This window comes from Eurypyga helias, unplaced genomic scaffold (assembly GCF_000690775.1).
Source record: "Eurypyga helias isolate BGI_N326 unplaced genomic scaffold, ASM69077v1 scaffold26247, whole genome shotgun sequence".
NCBI classification, from domain to species: domain Eukaryota; kingdom Metazoa; phylum Chordata; class Aves; order Eurypygiformes; family Eurypygidae; genus Eurypyga; species Eurypyga helias.
Window position 1 is genome coordinate 19 of NW_010264071.1, and position 22,223 is coordinate 22,241.

The 22,223-nt window shown below is 44.2% G+C and overlaps 2 protein-coding genes across 2 annotated transcripts; one reads left to right on the forward strand and one right to left on the reverse strand.

Annotated features, from left to right (window-relative positions):
• Positions 1 to 1,067: 1,067 nt before the first annotated feature.
• Positions 1,068 to 2,249, forward strand: LOC104513058 (dnaJ homolog subfamily C member 24-like; the record flags this gene model as incomplete). Its single annotated transcript, XM_010156287.1, has 2 exons — positions 1,068 to 1,186; positions 2,125 to 2,249. Coding segments are annotated over 2 exons (244 nt in total), but the record flags the coding sequence as incomplete, so codon positions are not given.
• Positions 2,250 to 3,267: 1,018 nt separating this feature from the next.
• IMMP1L (IMP1 inner mitochondrial membrane peptidase-like (S. cerevisiae)) lies at positions 3,268 to 21,879 on the reverse strand. The gene is made up of 5 exons (XM_010156286.1): positions 21,738 to 21,879; positions 20,871 to 20,959; positions 19,825 to 19,951; positions 7,879 to 7,989; positions 3,268 to 3,427 (listed from the first exon to the last, which is right to left on the reverse strand). The coding sequence occupies exons 1-5, from the start codon at positions 21,840 to 21,842 to the stop codon at positions 3,359 to 3,361; spliced, it is 501 nt and encodes a 166-aa protein (XP_010154588.1). The 5' UTR covers positions 21,843 to 21,879; the 3' UTR covers positions 3,268 to 3,358.
• Between the last annotated feature and the right edge of the window lie 344 nt (positions 21,880 to 22,223).

Consider the following 22,223-nt stretch of genomic DNA (forward strand, 5'->3'; position numbering starts at 1 on the left):
CACTAAGCTCCTGAGTCTTGCCCAGTGTAAGGCATCTCTGTGCATGTGCTAACGATCAGCTGTCGGGCATCTCTGGTTCTGTAAAACGCAGCATTTGGGGAGTTGGAGCTTCCAGGTGTCAGGCAGCAGCTGGGAGGTTTTGTGTAGGAAGCTGTAAAGGGGTTTATGTCCCTTTTCTCTATACATCCTGCCTTTTATGGCTTCACTTGCAACTTTGTTGACAAAATCTGAAATTATTACGTTAAAGAAGTTGATGTGAACTTTGCACCTCGAATGCGAATGCTGATGAACGGCAAGGAACCCTGTTTGTCTTGCTGTTTGATCATTTCAGTTGGATTTTGCACGTTACACTTCGTGCTGTGCTCAGTGCTGAAAGAACCTGGGGGACCAAACGGCAGCAGATCTCAGAGGTGCAGGCCAGAACTGACCTTCTTGCTGTGCTGAGCGACTCTGTCACAGGAGAACACTGGGACCGGTTTTCCCCTGACAGTGTTTTTGCAGTTTACCTTTTGTGAGGAATATCCTTCTGCAGGGGTCTTGGTGGTGTCCTCCCAGGCATCTCTGCACTCAGGTGGTGCTTACTGGGAGGGGTGCATTTAGCCTCTCCTTTCTGAAGGGAGGTGGGTTGCGGGAGGGCTTGTGGAGGTATTTAGAACCGGCCTGGCCGTGGCCCTGGGCGGGCTGCTCTTGCCGCCCCCGCTCGTGCAGGCGGGCTGGAGAGGTCCCCTCTGACCCCAACCACGCCGTGATTTTGTGAGACGCAGAGGCAAGCAGACGCTGCCACTTTCAGCTTGTGCAACGGGAGGTAACAGCCAGGCTCCTAGAAGGCGTTTATAGCAAAGAAGGGTTGCCTCTGCCCTCGCGGAATTGTTTGGGATGCGCCAAAGTACTGGCTTTGTTTTGGTAATGCATCTTCTCCGGGCTGCAGCAGGTCTGGTTCCCGCTGAGGCAGACACGCGGACGCTAAAACTTGAGAGAAGTGTGTTTTTATCTGAGAGCAGGGCCTGGGCGCGACTCAGACAGGGGCCAGACTGGCGGCTCGGTACGCGAGGGTGTTGGTTTCCCAGGAAGACCCCCGTGTTGGCGGGGCTGACCGGCTGTCGTGTTTCCTTCGCAGCAGACGGTCTGGCAGAAGAAGGGCCGCTACACGCGCAGGTTCATCTCGAGGATATGTCCTGGAACGAAGGTACGCGCGCCTTACCGCTTGTCCCCAGCGGCTTCCGTTCTCGCTGCGGCTGCGCCCTGGGTTTTCTGCCTCTCCTACCAATGTGTTGTCTTACCCCAAGTCCTACTTCATTTTCTCCTCAGATTTAGCTATTCTGTTCCCTGCGATTGCCTGAATTGGAACTTTGTGGTAGTCGTTTTGTGCTCCTTCCTCATCTCTCCTTCCCCCCTGCCCTGCCTGCAGTACCCCTTTTCCCAAAGCTCTCTTCTTTTGGTATATTTACATAGATTGCCAGATTATTCCCAAATCTCTCCTGCATCTTCTTGCTCTTTCTGTGATGGTAGGATGCAGGTGTCTTCATGCAGATTTTTTTTTCATCTGGCAGTGTGCTACCTCTGTCCTTTATATTATTCTTAGCTTTTATCATTTACCTGCTTTTTGGATGAGTGGCTGATTTTTATTTATTTTTACTGTTCATGTTTGTGTTCGGTGGTGGGTATTTTTAAGCTAGGGGGGGAAAATCCTATCTACTTTCTTCTGTCTATGTTTGTTTCCTGTGTTAGCAGTCTCTTCGGAACCATCTGTGTGTGTAACCAACACCCCCTGGTTCTGAGCTGCTCTCGCAAGGGCTCGTCCTGAAGGACTCGCTGGGGCGGGCCTTCTAACGCCTCTTGGCACCGCTGGGCACCGTTTCGTTATTTGCCCTTTTGAAGAGGCTGCGCTGACCCTGGCTGTTTGGCCAGCGAAGGCCTCGCAGTCCCTGGGACACTTTTTAAGGCTACGCTTACGTTCTGAGCAACACCCGGAAGCACAGGTAGCGCTGTTGGTGCTCCAGCCGCGGGAGGGTCGTGCACACGAATTACGTTTGGTTATTACGAGCAGCTTTGTGAAGAAGCTCCAAAATCAATTCTTGATTCTGCCCGAGCACTGAAGGCTTTTTTTGTTCTCTTTTTTGGCAGAGGAGCAGCGTTACAGTCTCTCGTGCCGATGCGGTGGGAATTACGCTGTCTTCAGGAGCGAAACCGTAGACGTATCTTTGGTTTGTTGTGACACGTGTTCGCTGGTTATCGAGATCCTTCGCTGACTGTCTCAGTGGAGCACGTTGTTACGAACTGCTTGAAAGACTGCACAAACAGGGGACAGTATCTGCTAAGAAACGTACCTTAAAGAAAAGGGGCAGCACTACAAGAACCAGTTTGGTCGGGCTTAAGGAAGGAGACGTGCCCATTGGCTAGCACGGCTCTGCAGAGCCAAGGCTGGGGTTTTCTCCTCCCACAGCTAAAGAGGTAGTTATTAAAAACCTCCAGGGCAGAACACAAAGTTCTGTACAACCGGAATGTATCTCGTGATCTAAATGACATTTCTTTCCCAGCGAACAACAGAGTAACTTTCAATTTCAGTCTGTGTCAATGATACCTTAGGCCCTGCCTCTTAGGTTAAATCCTTTTAATGGCTCCGATGACAGAATTTAATCAGGGGGCACACATCTGAATGCCGTGAAGATAATGAGGAGTAAGGTGCGTTTTAGTGGGAAACGGGAACGTCTTCTATTTCTACCCTAAATATTTAACGTCATTCAATCCTCACAAGGACTTGAGCCTTGGAAAGAGGCGGCCGAGACTTGCAGATCCAAGAGGCTGGCGGCAGGGCCAGTCCCTCCACTACATCTACGTTAACTTTTCAGCTTGGAGCCAGAGCACCAACTCTCCCCATCCAGACAAGCGCAGTCTTCACTCCTTAGACGAAGACTAACCAGGAAGCTGTGCGTTGGGCCCTACGGAGCACACAGGCCACCAGGCCAAACTACAGCCCATTTAAGGAAAAGCCTGCAAGTGACCAGCAGATCCAAAACCCCACTGGTGCTGTTTTCAGTAACTACTCGCTCGCGCAGGCATGGCCGACGTGGGACACTGCGCCTTTTTCATCCCTTGTTGTCAGTCCTTGCTAACCTCGGCTTGTAGTAAAAACCAAAGCTTTCTAATAAATCCAAGCACTGACTCTGTTTCCTCTGGCTAGTCCCAGTGAAAGGCCTATCGTTTTCGCTGATGACAGAGCGTATCATTCCCACTTCCACATTAGACGTAATCTCCGAGACATCTTTGTCAAGTAACACTTGTGTTTATTCTAAACAAAAATAGTTCCATGACTTCAGTAGAAAATATTATGAAAGCTGGCAATAGTCACTTAAATCTTTCAGTCATCAAGAAATCTATGACCATTAGGGCTTGCACGTAGAAATCCGAAGTCATTCAGAGGCCATATCTGTAAAATAAAACACAGTTACAAGACATTGTTACCACAACTCAAAGCTCAGTGTTTTCATTTCTTACCGCAATCATTTCATAAACTGCGTAATATAATGCAGTTATATATATCCTGTAATAAACAGCAGGGCGAGGGAGGGGATTCTCCCCCTCTGCTCTGCTCTGGTGAGACCCCACCTGGGGTGCTGCATCCAGCTGTGGAGCCCTCAGCATCAGAAGGATACAGACTGGTTGGAGTGAGTCCAGAGGAGGCCACGGAGATGCTCCGAGGGCTGGAGCCCCTCTGCTCTGGGGACAGGCTGAGAGAGTTGGGCTTGTTCAGCCTGGAGAAGAGAAGGCTCCGGGGAGACCTTATAGCACCTTCCAGTGCCTGAAGGGGCTACAAGGAAGCTGGGGGGGACTTTTTACAAGGGTCTGTAGTGACAGGACCAGGGGTAACGGGTTTAAATTGAAAGTGGGGAGGTTTAGATATCAGGAAGAAGTTCTTCCCGGAGAGGGTGGAGAGGCACTGGAACAGGTTGCCCAGAGAAGCTGTGGATGCCCCATCCCTGGGAGTGTTCAAGGCCAGGCTGGATGAGGCTTGGAGCAACCTGGTCTAGTGGAAGGTGTCCCTGCCCATGGCAGGGGGATTGGAACTGGATGGGCTTTAAGGTCCTTCCAACCCAAACCGTTCTGTGATTCTATGATTTTAGCTCTTTGGCTGACACCCCTGTGCTTCTTTTCCTAGGAGTAGTAAATACTACGTATCAGGAGGAATCATCAGTCCATAGTGGCCAGAGACAACACTCATTTATACACAGTGTGCCTTGCTATGGGGAACCTCCCAAGTTATGTATTATTTCCAAGGCTAAAAAAAATAGACATTCCTAGAAAATACCTTTCAAATACCAAGTTTGTTAATTTGCAAACCTCTTAACTTAAAAGACAAGGTATATATTTTTGAACCATCTGTGAGAAGAAAGAATACCATGAACATTAGTTCCCTGTGAAGGTAGTTCTGTGAGATGTGCATTTGTATTTTCAAGATGGGCATTTGAACTGCAAACACCAAACCTTGGGAAAAAAGCCCACAGGCTTCTAGGTAAGCTTACACCATGCAGACAGGCAGAAAGGAGTGCAGTGGCTGCCACCATCAGGGGCTCCTCTGAGAAGGGGAGTGCTGTGTGGGAAAAGGAGGAGCACAAATCGTCACCAAGCACAAGCGTGAGAGAATGATGCCCACTGGTGAAAACGCTTTCTTTCCGAAATCACTCTATAGCTGTCCGTACTACCGAGTGCTCCCAGGAGCACATTGCTCTGAACATTCACTAGTTAGGCGTGGGCTGGTCTTGGATGCAAAAAAAAAAAGTGATAGGGAATCAAGGACATCCTCTTACACTCTGTCCTGTGTCTCCCTTGCCAGCCTGTGTCTCCTCGCCGCACGTCCTTTCAAAGGTGGCACGAGGGGATAAAGGAAAGAGATGATGTTGAAGAATGAAGGCCCTTCTGTGGCTCTAATCCCATAAAAATCTCACAGTCCCCACTCAAAATGAAGTGACCAGACAGGACGACGATGCACTACCTTGTTCCCAAAGTACCTCTTACTATGGGGTTTATCTTGCTCATTTCTCCTGACAGTTTGATCCTAAGGAAGGCATGCAGTCACCTTCCAGGAACAGCAGCTCCTCTAACCGAGTTCGTGGAACATGCACGGCACAGGAGCCTTTGATGCTTTCCATCTGGAGGTAAAAAGTAATTTTCTCAGTGTAAAAGAGGAAGCACAGTCCCAAGGTTCAGTATTTCACACCCCATGACTTCTGCCCAGCCCAAAAGACAATGCCGGAAGAGGCAGAGGCACTTCAGGATGGGAGACTGAGTAGCAAGACACAGGAGCATCAACTCACGGCTAGTCTGGGACCGGGCAATGCTCGAAGCTCCCCAGGCCTGCCCTGCCAGGCCCCTTGCGGCGCTGTGCTCAGCTGCCATCAGCAGGACTGCGCCTGGGCCCTCGGGAAGACAAGAAGGATGAGTCATTCACAGGACTTCAAATCCTGGGCATCCGAAAAAGGCTCAAAGCTGTCTTGTGCAAGAAAATCAAGGTCTTTTTTGGCACGTGCAGTTAGGGAAGAGCACTGACGCAGAGGTAGCGTCACGTCTCTCTGGCCAGTAAGCTGTTTTAAGTTCTGCTGAGACAGGAACCAACAGAAGGAGCTTTCTGATCCTGGTTAGAAGCAAAGCTGTGGAATTCAGAGCTCTCCAGAGGCTCTCTCTGGCTGCAGGGTGGGTGTCAAGTCTTTGGCATCAAAGGCGAGCGGGAGTAAAAGGGAATAGGGATATCCCGAGGTAGCGTCACGTCTCTCTGGCCAGTAAGCTGTTTTAAGTTCTGCTGAGACAGGAACCAACAGAAGGAGCTTTCTGATCCTGGTTAGAAGCAAAGCTGTGGAATTCAGAGCTCTCCAGAGGCTCTCTCTGGCTGCAGGGTGGGTGTCAAGTCTTTGGCATCAAAGGCGAGCGGGAGTAAAAGGGAATAGGGATATCCCGTATTACAAGTCTGAGTAAAGGCCCAGAGAAGGAGTTTCTTAGGGCATTCACTACAACACAAATCTCCTTTCAGGCAACTCAAATCACACCTACTGCAACTTGACTTGCTTGCAGTGAAAGTAATCAAATTTGGTTTAAATGCTGTTTTGACAATTTACTTTCAGATTCATCCCTGTAATCCTAGTGGTAGGGTTAGAATGAAAATGAGGTGAATGCGAAAAACGACACTCGTGTTTGGAAAGGAGACGGAACAAGCCTTCTGTGGGAAACAAAGACATGCCACCGTGTGTAGTAATTCCCAAGTTATGACAGAAGTTGACTGTGACTTGTTCGTTCAAACTGGCTAGTCCAATTAGCAGCTATTTCCCCTTGCCCTCTTTGGTTTGGCCTACATAGATCTGATCTGATGGATGGGGGATAAATGGGGCTAACTAGCTCTTTTGAAGCTACATTACAGGTCTATTTTTGACATGGAGCCTAAGTCCAGGGAATGCACAGGACATCCTACCTACAACAGGATGAAGCATGAGTTCTGTCAAGTGAGACTCCTCGGCCTTTGCTGAATTTGCAGCTACTTTTGATTTCCATGGCCTTTTTGTGGGATGAACCTCTCTCGCAGGGTGGTGGCTGGGAGGTGGCAGGGAGGAAAAGGGGCAAATAAAATCAAGTATCATTATTTCTGTATGTGTTAAAAACTGGTGCACCAACACTGACGGAGAGCTAGAGAGGGAATTAGCATTTACATTTTGCCAAGAGCAGGCTGCCTGAACACACTTGGCATGAGCGCTCTCTCTCTCCTGTTGAAATCTGTTACTTCCAAATTAGATTTGGTTTTTTGCATCCCTTACTAAAAACATAACGGCATTAAAAAGCAGTGTCAGATCTGCTTATCCAAAATCCGCTTTAAGATAAGGCCACCTAAGCTTCCATCCTCAAGGCAGTAAGAGATTTTTCGTGAAAAAGAAGGCAAACCTGTAGTAGACTAAATTAAAAAGCATACATAGGTTTCTTGGCCAGTGGTCTGCTAACTGGCTGCCACCACACGGACTAGCGGTATTGTGCTGCCTTTCACTGGAATGTTCAATAGCAGAATCACTTAAGAGTTACCATAAACAACCCAAACTATAAACATTCATTTGAAGAATAAACACATTTTTGCTTTTGTTAGGCACCATATACTTAAATCTCATGAAAACGTCAATAATCAGTACCCTGTGCACCACTGTAAAACAACTGCTCCAAAATAACAATTAAACAATAATTTTGATTAAGTATCAAGTGATTGCACGCTATCTTTTTAAAAAGACAATATTCTGGAGTCCTCAAGTAGTCCTTCAGTGAGAAGTGTGTAAGTTCCCTTCATTCTAGAGTTTACTGCTTGCTAAATTTAGAGTTCGGTCCTGTCAGTCACTGCAAAGATGCTCCAACATCCTCCTTGTTGGGGTACAAGCTGGACAGAAACTTCCTGCTGCGGAGGGTACTGGGAATAAGTACGGCTGTCCATACACACCGGTTCTTCACAGATAGTCCCTTCGAGTACTGAACGGCAGTTTCTCCATACGAGCACACGAGTTGGAGAAGGAACTGTGGAGGTTTGCCCTTTCCTACCATTTTGCAGAGGCAAGAGTGGAATTAAGGATGGAACGTATGTCCGTGCAGCAGGGTGTAGGAGTGTGTAGGTTTGTGGGTTTATCGGGTTTGCCAAAGCATTCCGTTTGCAGAGGCAGTGACTGCTCAGACTGTGCTGCTCAACAAACAAGTCGTCCCTCCAAAACCCCACTGTTGTCGAATTGTCCCTTTACAGCAAGTGCCCAAGCTTCCTTTACATCTGTGTTGGTCAGATGGTTAAGGAGGTGAGTTTAATACCTAACACCCAGGCAATGAAAATGTCTTAATGCAACTGGTTTTAGATATTATAAACATATGTACCTTAAAACAAATCCGTCCTCTTATCAGTCCGTAAGGAACAGGTCCGTAGCACCTCGAGTCTGTAGAATTCCTGAGGTTGTCACCTTCTAACCAAACGTGTCCTTTAGGCACCTATGATTAAGCAAGATTGAAATGTAAAAAAGAAAACAGCCCAGGATGGAATCAAGCAGAGTTTGCCTTACAGGGTATTTTCTGATTTCTGTGATCTGTATGTCATGACTGTATAATGAACTGATTTTTTATTGAACCTAGTAAAACACAGTGCCAGCTTTGGAGGGATGAGGAGGAGTGCTCCAAAGTATCTGTTCTATCATGTGCTCAAAAAACAATGGTTTGCAACAAAAAATCCAAAATGAAGATGTAAGAGGTTAGACCAATGTGACAGGGTCATTAATTTAATAGACTTCAAAAGAGGTCATTAGGATGTTGACTGAAAATCTGCCCTCCTGTCGCAGTAACAGCATGAACAGGGCAGCCACACACTCATCAACATCCTGGGGCCAGCACCAAGGCTAGACCTGTTAGTAGATTCATGATGAACTAACTGGTAATTGATTGTGACATCAATTACGAATAATCTCATCATTTTATCGGAGTAGGCTTGTCAAAGTTCTAATTAAGATCACAGTTCATTTTATGTGCAGGCAGAATCCACAACACATTATATTGCAATAATGATGATCACAAAACAGCAAATCCCTTTTTATAATTTGAAAATTAATGATGGTGACCTTATACTATACAGCAGAGACCTTCCATTGCCTATATCTCTTATGCATTAACTATATTACATACCATGGACCCATGGCATTCACAGACTGACTCAAGGACAAAATGAGAAACAGCAACACCACTGCGTTAGTTACCTAAATAAGGGCGTAAAGCTTTCATATAGGAAAAAGTTGTTACGGTAAGTCTTAAACTGAGGTTTCCGCTTGGAGTAAACAACACTGTTTTCATATGCTTTTTTTACAACATTTTAGACGTAAGTAACCTGTGCAAGTCACCCAATAAAAGACTTAATTATTTTTTTCTCATCTGTTTTGTTGCTAAAATTCTAAACCAGGCTGAAAATTTGAAAGACGCAACATACTCTCCATCTAGATAATATCTAACAGGGACTTTAAGTTAACAGACATTTTTCCAAAATCAAATATGTACTTTAAATATTACTATGTAATTTAAATATTACTATGTCCTTTAAATATTACTATGCCCAAAATTCAGAGAAAAAAAAATACTGAAACAAAATTTTAAAACCACAGACTTTGAGCAATAAAACATGAATGTTTCAGTATAGCCTACATACCCAGAATTCAGGGATAACAGACTAAAAATACCGCTCTAGTAGGAAAGTCTGGATGTGAACCATTAAGAATAAAACCAGGTGCCCCTGCAGTCGGGACAGTGCTGCTGAAGTGTAACTGTCGGTACCAACAGGTATCCGTCCAGGGAGCACTTACGGGGAACCTTGGCCTTAAATAAGCCTTTTTGGCCCTTGCTCAGTCGTGCTCCTGCCTGCCTGTTGGCAGACTGGGACGTGAGGATAGCCCGCTACCCAGAATCCCTTTGTTCGACTGGGGGAAGCGCGTTAAGCTACGGATTAAGAACCAGTTGTCGGTCTCTGGCAGCGGCAGAGCAAGCATACGTGAGCCCGTTCGTCTTCTCCCTGGATTTCTCCGGTATCCAGGATAAGTGCGTCGGGCATGTCAGAGGGCACATCCGCCCCCATCATTTAGAAGCTGTACGTGGAGCGGCACAGCAGCAGTATGACAGCAGCCCTTTTGAAAGCGCGAGGCTAGTTTGATACTCATCTTCACTTGCTCACCACGTACCCACCTACAGCATTCACCTCTTGCAGCTCTGGTTTCCATGGACGTACCAGAAGGCAAAGCACGTTCTGGTGCAAACTCTCCAGCATCCACCAGAACGACACATCATACATCAAACTACCGTCGTTTTGAGACTGTCTCAGCAAATACACAGAAGCATGGATGACTTTGAAAGGGACATTTTTTTTAAATGAAATGAAAAAGCAAACCCAGCCGAACCTTTCACATTGCTGAAAAAGCATCACTTTCACCGGCAGGACATGACCAGCTCCCCTTCTACTTCCACTGGCTTTCTCACTTTTCCCCGACTCGTCGGCAGAACATGAAGCTCATCTGTTACTATGTGAAATCAGGACCCACTCATAACACAAGTATTCTAACCACTTCTCGACTCTTTCCTCCATGCTCCAAAAGCGTATAGAAAATAAAGTGCTTTTGCCACCCGTGGCACATCGCTTACTACTTCTGATACTACCAATTCCTTGTCTGAACATGACGGTCACAGTTTGCATCCCAGATCAAACATTTGCAATAAGGGATGTTCCTATAGCCTCAAATTCACCACTTTGGGTGCTTGTGTAGCTCTCCAGGGAAGAAGGCACGATGGGACCCAACCCCGCTGGATTTGTTGTTGAGTACTGTCACAACATCCGACTCATCTGGAGTTCGTGCAGCGTAGTGCCACTGCACAGTGCCTGTCCATCACCTAGGCAATTCACTGCAACCTCGCACTAAGACAAGCAGCAGGAAGCACATGGATTACGTGAAAATGTGAAACCAAATACCAGTGACAGGCCATAATAATTAATTTAAAAAAAAAAAAGTTATATACACCCCTTTAAAATAAAGGCTAAAGCGAGAAGCCAGCAAGGGTTTCTGCACCAAGCTATTTCTGGAGCATATCACTGACGTCGGCGGGAGAACTCACATCAGTATCAACCTCTGAAGAATCAGGACCCAGCCTGAAGCACCTCAAAGCTACGCAAGCACAGCAGCTGGGAATAAGGTACGTTTTTAGCCAAAGAAAAAAAATAACTATAGAAAACTTGCATTTGCAGTAAGAATGTATTAATTACCCACCAATGGGCTGTGACTGCCAAAAAAACCCGAGGCAGCGGGAAAGCCGCTTGTGCTTGACAATTCAGAGTGTCGCATCTGGCATCCACGGACCTCTGGGAGTTACCTGTCTGGAAGAAGTACAGCTGCAACCCCAGTTACCGCGCGCAGCCGGGCTGCGGCCGCAGCAACGTTCAACAACTGCGCTGTCACAGGACTAACCGGCGGGCCACGTGGAAAACAGCAGCTCCCCAGCAGCGCAGGCTGACAGGAGAACACGCTGCCTCTGGGCGTCTGCAGACGCTCCCTGCCCAGCAAGCCTTGCGCCTCTGGTTTTGAGCAGATTAGCTGCGGATTTATGTCCAAGGAGCAGCAGTTCTCGGGCAGAACGGGTTGTCTGAGGGGCAGCTTATATGCACGAGAACACATGACTCTGCCCCCTGCTCCTTTCCAGGGCTCTAGTACAGGAGCAGGTAGAGCAGAAGAGCAAGATTATCGTGTAGAACAACTGAGCTCAGCAGTCACTTCCTCTGTTTCGGCTCAGATAAATCAGTGTCTTTCACCGCAGCAAACCGGACGGTTTGTCTTCTACTTCCCGGTATAGTTAAAACGGCAGAAACAAGGCACAGGTCAGGTGCCTCACACGTACTTCCTAGCCTAAAACATTAATTTACATACATGGCCAGCGGGGGATCAACAAAAAAATGACATTCTTCTGGTCTGTTTACTCCAAGTTTGGCATCATGTGACCTCACGAACTTCAAAACCACGAGGTGAGCTGCCTGCGCTCTGGTATGTGCAAACTGGCATACAGGAAATTAATATACTGCAGGTGAGATTACCAGATTAAATTATCCACCTCAAAAATACCTCAAACCTGAGCAAATAAAAATGGGCTCTGTGGTCTGGGTTGGGGTTTTGGTTTGGTTGCTTTTTGTTGGGCAGGTACTAAAGATGGAGAAATAGGGATTTTTTTTTTTTTTAACTGTGAATCTCTTGCAATTCCTCCTTTGGGATTTCCAAGCAGTCTGTTTGTCAAAGAACACCGGCATGTACAATCAGCTGGGAGTAGATGAAGCCTGAACTTTCCTAAGGTCACAGGTATTCACATCACCTCCAGCAATATCAAAGTTTCCAACTTAAGAAGAACTTTAAATCATTCCCATCTTTTCTTTTCAGTGCAGAGGCTTCCTTCTTGAGCTATGAGAAGAACTAATCTCAGTGCTGGACAAAAGAATAAAGTCTGCAGGTTCTCATCTATCCCTACTAAGGTCTATTTAAGTGCCTCCTACTTGGGCACAAGCAACAAATGTAATTGCTTCGTGACCTGCGGGTGTTCGCTGAACAAAAGCGGCTTTTGTGAATAAACCACAGGTGTTACCTTTCTTGATTAAAGTGAAATATGATGAAAGAATCTACAATATCAAATGACAAATTTACTAAATACTGATTAAATTGCCTTATTTAAGTAAATTGCATCTAGTTAGGATAAAATATACACCACAGAAATGTAGGAGTTTGTTTTATCACTCTATACTTAAAGTCTCCTATAACTGTTCCTTACTCCTTTATTTATCAATTCAGAACCAAGAGTGAATAATGCTTAACAGACACTCCTTTTTTAATGATCCAGTTGCTCTAGGCACCGTTTCTGCAGACTTATCATAAATGTTGTTCATATTAAGGCTGCCATCTCTATAAAACCCAACATTAATTAGCTTAGTATTTTCAAAATCAGCACAGGCATTTGCATCTCCTTCTTTGTGCTGCAAAAAGCCATGAAACGGTAGCAGCCACTTTGGAACTTCAGCAGTATAAAGATCTTAAATCAACATCTTCTAGCTATCACTAAATGGCTGGATTACTAGGAATTTATTAAAAGATATAACAGAATGGATTTACCTTAAACTCATAGGTACTTCCCAACAGTTTAGCAGTTTCCTTTTACTTACTGAAGAGCTTAAGCTGCTCATGAATAAGGCATAATGTACTTGGCCCAGTTTGTTTAAATACACATTAATAAGAATACATCATGACCGTGGTCCAGATTATCGTGAGAAAAGATGACAATGAAACACTAACAGGTTTTTATACAGACATTAAACTCACCGTCATGCAATATTTATGTTATGAATTCATTCTCTTTGTTGACCCATTGCTTGTTTTAATAGAATATGTGTTCAAAGGTAAGATATGAAGACTTTTCTATTCTTAAGTTTTGAAATTAATTATTAACCAGTATTAAAATCACACAGCCTTCAATGGTAGCAAAGTTAACACATGTAGTACAAGGAGGGTAAGGTTTGAACCTGTAGGACATCTTTCTTTCCCGTGCACGCATACCAGCTCCGTGTTGTTCTCCAAGAAAGCTCTGGGGAACCTGTGAGAGGAATCTGTCAAAGCATTCACTGGTTATCTGAATATCTGTGTGGCTTTTAACTACAGTTGCTCCTTCTAAACTGTGTGCAGTGCACAGAGAGCTACTGCTGTTCCTCAGCTTGCTGTCTTGGAATTGAAAAGGTTTGATCCCTGCACTCGCTGCTTTGTGGGAAAGGTCCCAGAATTTTCACATCAAAAACACCTCCACCAATCAAATGACAAGATATGTTTTCTTTCAGTATCACTTTTTGGCTGTTAGCAAATTTTCCGTGTCAAAATAAGGATTCAAACACTTGTGTGCTGTCGTGGTTGAACTCCGGCCAGCAAAAAGTAAATGTGGCCCTGGACACAGGCGAACCTCCAGCTAGTAAGCCTGGTCACAACAACGGCCGAGAAATACGGGGCAGGGTTAAGTAATCTTAAAAGTATCATCTGCCAGCTCCATCGGGAGGGACCTGAATCTCTCCTAATCAGTCTGAGGCCTCAACTCCGCACAATCTCATCATTTAAGACAGCCAGAAGGCCCTAGCTAGCATGTACAGAGGAGGGAAAACATGAAACAGGTCCTTCTCTCAGACGTGAAGCTCATCTAGGCAGACTGAAACTTGTGCTCAGAGTCTTCCCTGAGTCCTTGAGGAGTTGGTCTCATCATCCTGAGCAGCTTCATGGAAGTTAGTACTTAACTTGGAGCAGAGAGATAACAGAATCATAAAATCTTGAAGGTTCAAACTGATCTGACCAGTGGAGCCACAACCGGATTCCACGGAGGAAAACACCTAGCGCTGTAAATTCAGAAACGAGGGATCTTGAACCAACTCGCCCTCAATTCAACAAGGAGATTTCTTCACGGTTTTCCTTCAGGAATGAATGGGCTGAACAGAAGATCCAGGGCAGCGTGTCAGAGCCAGGGCAGTGCTCTCCCCACCCCAGTGTAGCTGGCCTGCACTCAAGACGAGCTGATACAGCGCAGCCGTCTCATCTTGGTTCAGGCTGTGGGGAAAAAGCTGTCTGAGGAAGAGATGTAGGAGACCTCGGCAGGAGCTCATTCAGGAGTTGGGTTTAAGCCGAGCCTCTCACTGCTGGGCCCTGAGCTACGGTGTAGCCATGCCCACCTCCCTGGCCCCACAGACACGAGGATAAGCTATCGTGAACAGTACCAGCGCTGCTGTGTCAAGTCATGCCACTCTTATGTTCTTGAAATACCAGAAACAAAACTGCAAAGGTAAAAAGACCAAGCCACTGGAGCAGAAGAAACCCTGGAAACATTGGGAAGTAGATTGATAAAATTTCTGTGTTTCTTTTCCCCTGAATAATGCAGTTTTGACAAATCAGAATTTGGTTTAAAATTACTTCTCAAAAGATTCTAGATTAGCTCTAGTCGTGAACTCTCTGTACTGGGATGTAGAGGGATCTGCAAACTGAACAAATAAGCCAAATCAGTTTTCCTTTTCCAACAGACACATTTAGCATACCTGCTTAATTAATTATTTAGCATGCTGCTTAAAATGATGGCATAACCTTCCCTCAAGCCTCTAGAACACTACAGCTAAGGAGAAAGTGTAGGATGTTTCCCTTCTCCTGGCCAGCAACTATTAAAATTTAGATGACCAAAATACTAAACCATGAGTGTCAACTAGCCATTAAGATACTAAGGACAAAGGAAGAAGAACTAGTGTTTTGAGATTCTCTTTTTTTAAATTGCTATTTAGGATATTTTGAAGAGACTACCCACTGGTATTGAGCTCTCTCAAATATCAAACCACCCTGCAGCGTCTTGCGTTGTGCATCCAAAATCAGTAGCACTATTCGGTGATATTGTGCTGTTTACATTATGTTATTCTTAGTGCCCACACAATATTCTTAGTGCGCTTGCCAGCGAGTGTTGAAGAGGTGAGAGCACTGCATAAGGCCACTTCTCCCATCTGCAAACACAGCAAGATGCATTATCTTGGGAATTATGTTAGCTCTGGAGTTAACCACAGGATGAAGAGATGCCATCTCCGCAGCGCACCTCATTTTAGCACAGGGTAAACATGCTTCCCCCGCATCAGCCAGTCTCACAGCATTAGTGGTGCGCTGTGATTGATGACCAGCGGTGTTGCTGAGATATGGGTTTGTATCTCAGCTTTTTATCACTGTGACTTGCGAAAGGCAGTTCCTTTATTTACAGATTCTAGCTGTATTAAGTGACATTATTAGGTACTACTTTTGTTTAAGTGACACAAAGGCTTGGCATATTGGTGGTTTATGACATACAGGCGGTTTTAATCTGATGACTTACCCCTCACTTTTTCAGTTTGTAAATAGGAGCTGCAGCACAAGAACATATGGTACTAAAGAAATTAAAGCTAAAGTAAATGGCATTAAAACAAATTCAAATAAAACAATAGGATACTCAATCTGCATTATAAACCTGGATCTGTAGTAAGACTTTTAAAAAACAGGAAATCTTAAATATGAGAGTTAACCTTTCAGGTGTTTTTTTTAAGACCGTTTCAGAGGGCTATTGTGACTAATTTACTTATTAACTCTCCTTACATAAATCTTAAATGAATAAATCAGTAAAGATATTTTTTAGTAATTGAAACTAAAGTCTGAATACCACATACTAAAAATTAGTTTGCCTTTTTAACTTTTGGTTTCATACCACATCGCTTTTGATACAGTAAGAACGTATCATGCCTTCTTGAGTGCGTGTTACAGTAAATACACTTGCTTCTATTAACGGCATCGCTGAGCACAAAACAAAAAAGGGCCCAGCAAAACTGCCAGTGTAACGCTGATATTCCATACCAAATGTCAATAAAAAGCAATTAAAAGAAAAACTATATTTTTCCAACTTTGTAATACTATAGCAGCTTGCTCAAAAAAGGGATTTCAATATACTTTTCATGCACCTAGGAAGATTTCCCTCATTATTCCACAGAGAAGCTCCAACCTCTAGCTCATGAAGCCTCATGTACTGTTCAGGGTCTGAAGTAAAGACGTTTCTTATGTACTTAAATTTTTATTGAAGCACGTGCTTACTTCATACCAATCAATTTGATACGCAGCATTAGTTCCGTCAGCTTGTAATTCAACTTCTAACTCAGTGACTCCACCAAAGACAGTTTTTTGGTACAGCCTTCCACTTAGTGCTCCCTGACAGAAGTATTTTTTTTCCTTATACGACATACATGAGCTCAGTATAGCAGCAAAAGCATTTCCATACCACTATAAAGACTTTCACATAACTGCCACTGCTACACTGCATTTCTACTCAACTGAGTATCTCCTTATTCAACTTATTTTTAATTATTTTTTCATTTTTATTATGGCTTGGAAGTTTGGTTTGTTAGTTTGGGGGGGTCTTTTTGTGGGTGATGGTTTGTTTGTTTTAATCTACAGGTACCTATTTGGTTGTTTGTGGCAATAAAGTATCTCACTGTAATTTCACAGACAGCAAACTCCATTCTCTCTCCCTGGGAGGGGACTTTTTTAAAAGGGCTTGTAGTGACAGGACAAGGGGGAACGGGTTTAAATTGAAAGTGGGGAGGTTTAGATTAGACATCAGGAAAAAGTTCTTCGCGGAGAGGGTGGTGAGGCACTGGAACAGGTTGCCCAGAGAAGCTGTGGATGGCCCATTCCTGGAAGTGTTCAAGGCCAGGCTGGATGAGGCTTGGAGCAACCTGGTCTAGTGGAAGGTGTCCCTGCCCATGGCAGGGGGGTTGGAACTGGATGGTCTTTAAGGTCCCTTCCAACCCAAACCATTCTATGATTCTATGATCAGCCATCATCACTAGTATATTCATGAAACAGGACTGGATGCAGGATACAATTTTAGCATTCTCTCAGGCTTCAGAATTAAGAATCACATAGGAGAGTGCTTCTGAGCACAAAAATCCTTAACTTAAAATGTGTAACGTATGCCACCACACACTGCCAGTGCAGGCTAAGCGTAGTTTCTGCTAACAGGACTGTAAGGATTGTCCTTTGGGGATGACAGGAGAAGCAGCTACTTAGCGGTGGCTTCACTCTGCTGCGCTGGGCATGTTTGCTGTACTGGTGCTCCTCTGCCCTCTCCAGTAACTGGCTGGCTCCCTACACCTAACCATTCGTGGGCAAGCACCAGCACAGAATGGAGCAGAGCCTCAAGCTACCTCATCTGGGATATTTCTGGCATCTGATATTTGGTATTTACTGTACTGTAATAAGTTTGCAAACATGACAGCAGCCATTCACTGTCACTCCCTAAAACAGGAGGTAAGTTAGTCAGGGAAGGCTGAGCAGGTCTGTGTAATAAAACCAGGCCTCTCACTTCACACTGTTGTGTCACTGCATGCAGGTATCACCCAGAGGATTCTCATTTTTACAAGCAGCAGTTAGTAGCCAGATACAAACAGCAACGCTCATGACAAATTCTAAGCTTTACTCACTGAGAGGGCCTGCAACTGTACCTTTCCCTGGCAGCCAGACACACCGGGCAGCACTTGTGGCCTCGTGGGTTCCCAGCCAAGGCCTTTCCTCAGAGTTTCAAAAATTTTCTCAAAAACCCAACTCAGTTTAATTCTTCTCAAGGAAGTATCAACAAAACAAACAGCCTGTTCTCTGTACATCAGCTGCTGCTGTTTCCTTTGAAGAATTTTGCGTTTGAATAAAGAAGAGAAAGTGCACAGCACTTCACTAAGGAATCTGATTAGACAGTTATCCAAACACAGAGATAGATAATTTTTTCCCTCCCCAACAGTAACAATCTACTTAGTCAACAAACCAGTGTAAGTTAAAAGCATGAAGTGCAGATATCCATGTTAGGAACATACTCTTCTGTGGAGGAAGTCTCCAGAACAAACAGAAATACCTGCCTCTTCAGCAGCCAGTGAAGACAGGAGGAACACAGATACGCACTAAGAAACAGAAGCATTTCCCGTTACACTGATTCTCCCCCTAGATACAAGTTACAACGCAGGAACTGAGACAGCTCGCCTGTCACTTTGCTGTGTTTCCACACATTAGCCTGTATGAAAAACACACACAGGAAAACAGGAAATGGGCTCTGCATTCCTCAGCCTCTCATTCTCCTTTTACAGTGACTTAAAACTGAAGACAAGAAATCTTACACCTAGGGTAGAAATTACTGTGCTGGATATTCATTTGATTACCTCAAGGTTTCCAGAAAAGCTGACATCCTATTAACCCTTCCTGAACTTCCCTGCCAACACAAAGACAAGTAGGGAAGATGATGCTCAGAGAAACTTGTGCATCAATCAGCGTACACATAATTCAGGTCTCCATGTCAGGTCATTCTGATCTGGGAAATTCATATTTCATCTAAATTACTGCTCTCATAGGAGCTAGAAAATTTCTTCAACTCGGTAAGAAAGGTGGGTTGGGTTGGTTTTTTCCTTGGTTAAACGGTAACGCAATTTGACTTCTGGAAAAACTAAATGCTCTGTTCTCCCCTTCAAAATGTAACTGTGACAGAGTTCCTTCTTTCTGCCCAGGAGCGACCGAAGCGCAGAGAGAAGCTCACCGGTACCAGCGCTGTCAGAAGGGCACGTTAGGGACAGGTGTCTGAGATGTCTTGCCTCGACGCTGGAGTGGAAGAAACAACAGGGCATGAATCATGCCCTTGCCTGCTGGTTCTAAGTCTTGCCTAAACCCAGACCCCAGATCTAAGCACAGTGCTGACAAGAACTGTGTCACCGATTGTCATACGGACAGACTCTGCCTCAGCACTTCAACACAAAGGAAGCAGCGGTCCCTGAAGGCACGCTGGTGAAGCTGGCTGGCTCCATGGTAGCTGAGCCCTTGGATTTATCCATCACAAGCTAGCTGGCTGGAGGGCATGTTCCATAAAATTCACTACCAGCACAGCTACAGGCCAGATGGTAATTCTTCTCGTTCTGAGGACGAGGATGAAGCGGATACAAGAAGGCAGCAGAAGAGCTTTCTTTCAAGATTCAGCACCATGTGCAAAAGCTGCTGTCTGCACAAGAGGTAATAGTCCGATGTGCTTTGGGGAAGTGACCCTACATTTTTGTGTAATCATGATTTCTGATTATAGTCTTAAAAGAAGTTGCTGAAAATCTTGAGTCACGGATTTTTCCAAACCTCAGTGAAGTCTCTCTGCATAAGGACCAGTGAGCATTAAGAATATTTTGGTTTTATTTCATCTTGTTACCAGACTTTTTGGACAATGTCAAAAAAAAAAAATCACTAAACTTTTCCAACCATACTGAGAAAAATTAAAACACTGTTACACTGAAACACAGAGATACACCACAGTATAATTTTGAAAGCAAAATCCTCAAAGCTACTGCAGAGACAAAATTTTCATGTTTTACTGTTTAAAATACAGAAAGACTTTTGCCTTAAGCCCAAGCCCTCGAGTCTGCCATCCGTACTGCACTTTATGCAGAGAATTTGAGAGGGAAGCTTTCAGGGAAAAAGGCCTAAGCAAGGGGCACAGCAAAGATATCACCTGCCTACGCTTCCTGCAGAGACAAAAGACACTGAGAAAGACAGTTTGCCATAAACAGGTTTTACAAATTACAGTATTTTATTGTATATATACAAGAAGAATAAATTTATGAGTGTTATACTTCAGAATTTATGATGATACTCAAATATTGCAGATACTTTACAGAGTACCTAAGACTTACTTAAGTAAACATTAATTTACAAAGAAACTAATACTTACATAGCTGTGACTCTTAAGGAAATCTGAAGGGTTGCTTGTGCAGACTTTGTCCCCTTCCAAGCCAATTACTCTTTTACAGATATTTGACTTGGGGTCATTTGGGCTTTTCACAATTACAATATCTCCTCTGAGAGGAAAAAACAGAAACAAAAACAAACAGAAGAACTCTAAGTACAAGCCATTTGGCTGAATACATGTGCATCAATGTACACTCCAAAAACAGTGATGTACATGAAAGACCCTTGCTTCTGCTGAAGAAAATCTTGTCTGCAATTTTGGTTTCTTCAGTTCTACCCAGGGTGTAATTTTACAAACAGCTTTTTAAAGTGCATTTGGAGAGATTTTGTCATTCAGACCATTTATAAAATATTTAAGACTGCACGTTAATTGACAATGCTGTGATGAAATGCATGCCATTTAACCTCATGCTCTCGCTACATTTACATGGAACAGAACAGATTGTGTTCCTAAATGTTACTGTCCAAGTGTTATTCTCCCAGTGAAACTTAAAATGCCTAATCTGAGTGCGTAAGACCTTATATTCCTTTTGCCTTCTAATTATACCCATTAGACTGCAGTGGAACAGCCCGTTAGAGATTGGGTGAGGTCCTTGAGCCTACTGTGCTCTACAACACAGCAAGGAAGTGGCATCAGATAAATGGTGCTTACGCCATTTGGTCCCTTCCCTGACGACCACACAGCCACACCTACAGCTTGGTTTTCGAGTACAACTAAAGCACACAGAGAGAAGTGACACTCACCCAACAGAACTGTTTTAGGGGAAAAAAGAAAAAGGGAGTTTTTCCATTTTTTGTACAAAGCTGTAAAAGTGACAAAGACTATATCCTAAAGGAATTCTGACAAGCTGTTCCATGGGCTGTATCTGCTGATTTACTTTAACTTCCAAAAGGTGCAATGGGAGGAGATTTGGAAAAATTACAGTTTAGAAGCAGGCGGATATATGAAAAAGAGAGGACAGATAGAATGTGGTTACTGACAAGCTCTGGCAAAGGAAGGTGAAATCTGGTCTCAACAGAGGAGCATACTTTCGAATGCAGTAAAAGTGGCGGCTAAGGTTCTCCGAAAAGACAATATCAGAATTCTGAATGGTTGGTTCCATTGAAGGTCCAGAACACTGCAAATTAAAAAAAAAATTGAGAAACAAATTACTTCCAGTTACTTTATCTAAAATACATTAATATTCAAATTATTTGCTAATAAGGTAGAAAAGGTGTAATGAAAGAACAGTTTAAAAAGTGAGATCCTTCAAGAAACATCTGATCCATTGAAAAGGTGAGGACAGGCTCCAGAGCACCTCTGACCCCGTCACGGCTCTGTATTCGCTCAGGATTGGCCCTGAACTGTGCCAGGCGCTACCAGCCCCTACAGATTTATTTCCATACCTCATCTGAGGGAAATTATTGGGAGCAGCACTCAGAGCTCTGCCAGCTTATCCCTTTCTTCAGGCTCTGTACCAGTGAAGCCGGAAGAGCAGGTCACAGCCAAAACACACTTTGTCCAGCAGCACTATCCGCTAGGTTCAGAACCTGGGCAGGAGGGGGAGGCAGCACAAAGCATCCAGAAGTCTGCCCACACTGGAGAACAAGAGCCTCTCCTATGGCATTATTAGCGACTGCAGTCTTTCTGGAAGAATGTACGCTCTTCAAAACACTTAACCATAGTTTATTTATTTCGGTGCTGCCTCGAGTGGCAACTTAACAAAAAGTACAAATGCCTTGAGCAGAAAACACCTTTCATAAAGGCTGGACCTACGTCAAAAAAAAAATATCGATTCACCAAACACTCTGGAAAAACTTTAAAACAAAAAGAAACCTGAAGTACTGGCATTATCACATACAATTTCAGTAGTATAGTTTTATTTTCTTTTAAATGTCATAAAAATGAAAAGTTACCACAACGATCCCTCCAAGGTACTCAAAGGCGCAGTGCGCTACGCAGCCATATTGCACAGTATACCCCAGAAATCGAAAGGTCTTTCCTAGGCCATTGCGGAGCATGGTACAGTGTTATGTCCTTCAGCCAGATCTAGTCTACAGTAAGACAAAAGAGTATCGTTCATTTGATCACAGACAACCCAACATTTACATCTTTTGTATTTACCAACTGATGGACAATGTTTTTTTTTTAAAAACAGTGAATAAAAACAACAAATTGCCAGATACAGCTGAGATTAATATAGTTCAAACTCAAATAGCATCAAGTTTTTAATTAAGTTTACTATGCAGACACTTCCCCTTGTACAGTCAATTGATCCCACTCACCAGCTTATTAGCGAGGTTCAGTTGAACAGGAACTGAAGCAAAAACCTTTTGCCAAACCAGAGAAATTAAAGGGAAAGAATGGTGTCAGTGTTCTCAGTTCAACAAGGCCAAGTGCAA

Coding starts and splice junctions, on each gene's coding strand:
- IMMP1L (XM_010156286.1), bottom strand. CDS start 21,842: ATGCTCCGCAATGGCCTAGGAAAGACCTTTCGATTTCTGGGGTATACT. Junction 20,960..21,737: donor ACCTTGGAGGGATCGTTGTG/GTAACTTTTCAT, acceptor TTTAATTTGCAG/TGTTCTGGACCTTCAATGGA. Junction 3,428..7,878: donor GAGGACGGATTTGTTTTAAG/GTACATATGTTT, acceptor TTTATTTTACAG/ATATGGCCTCTGAATGACTT.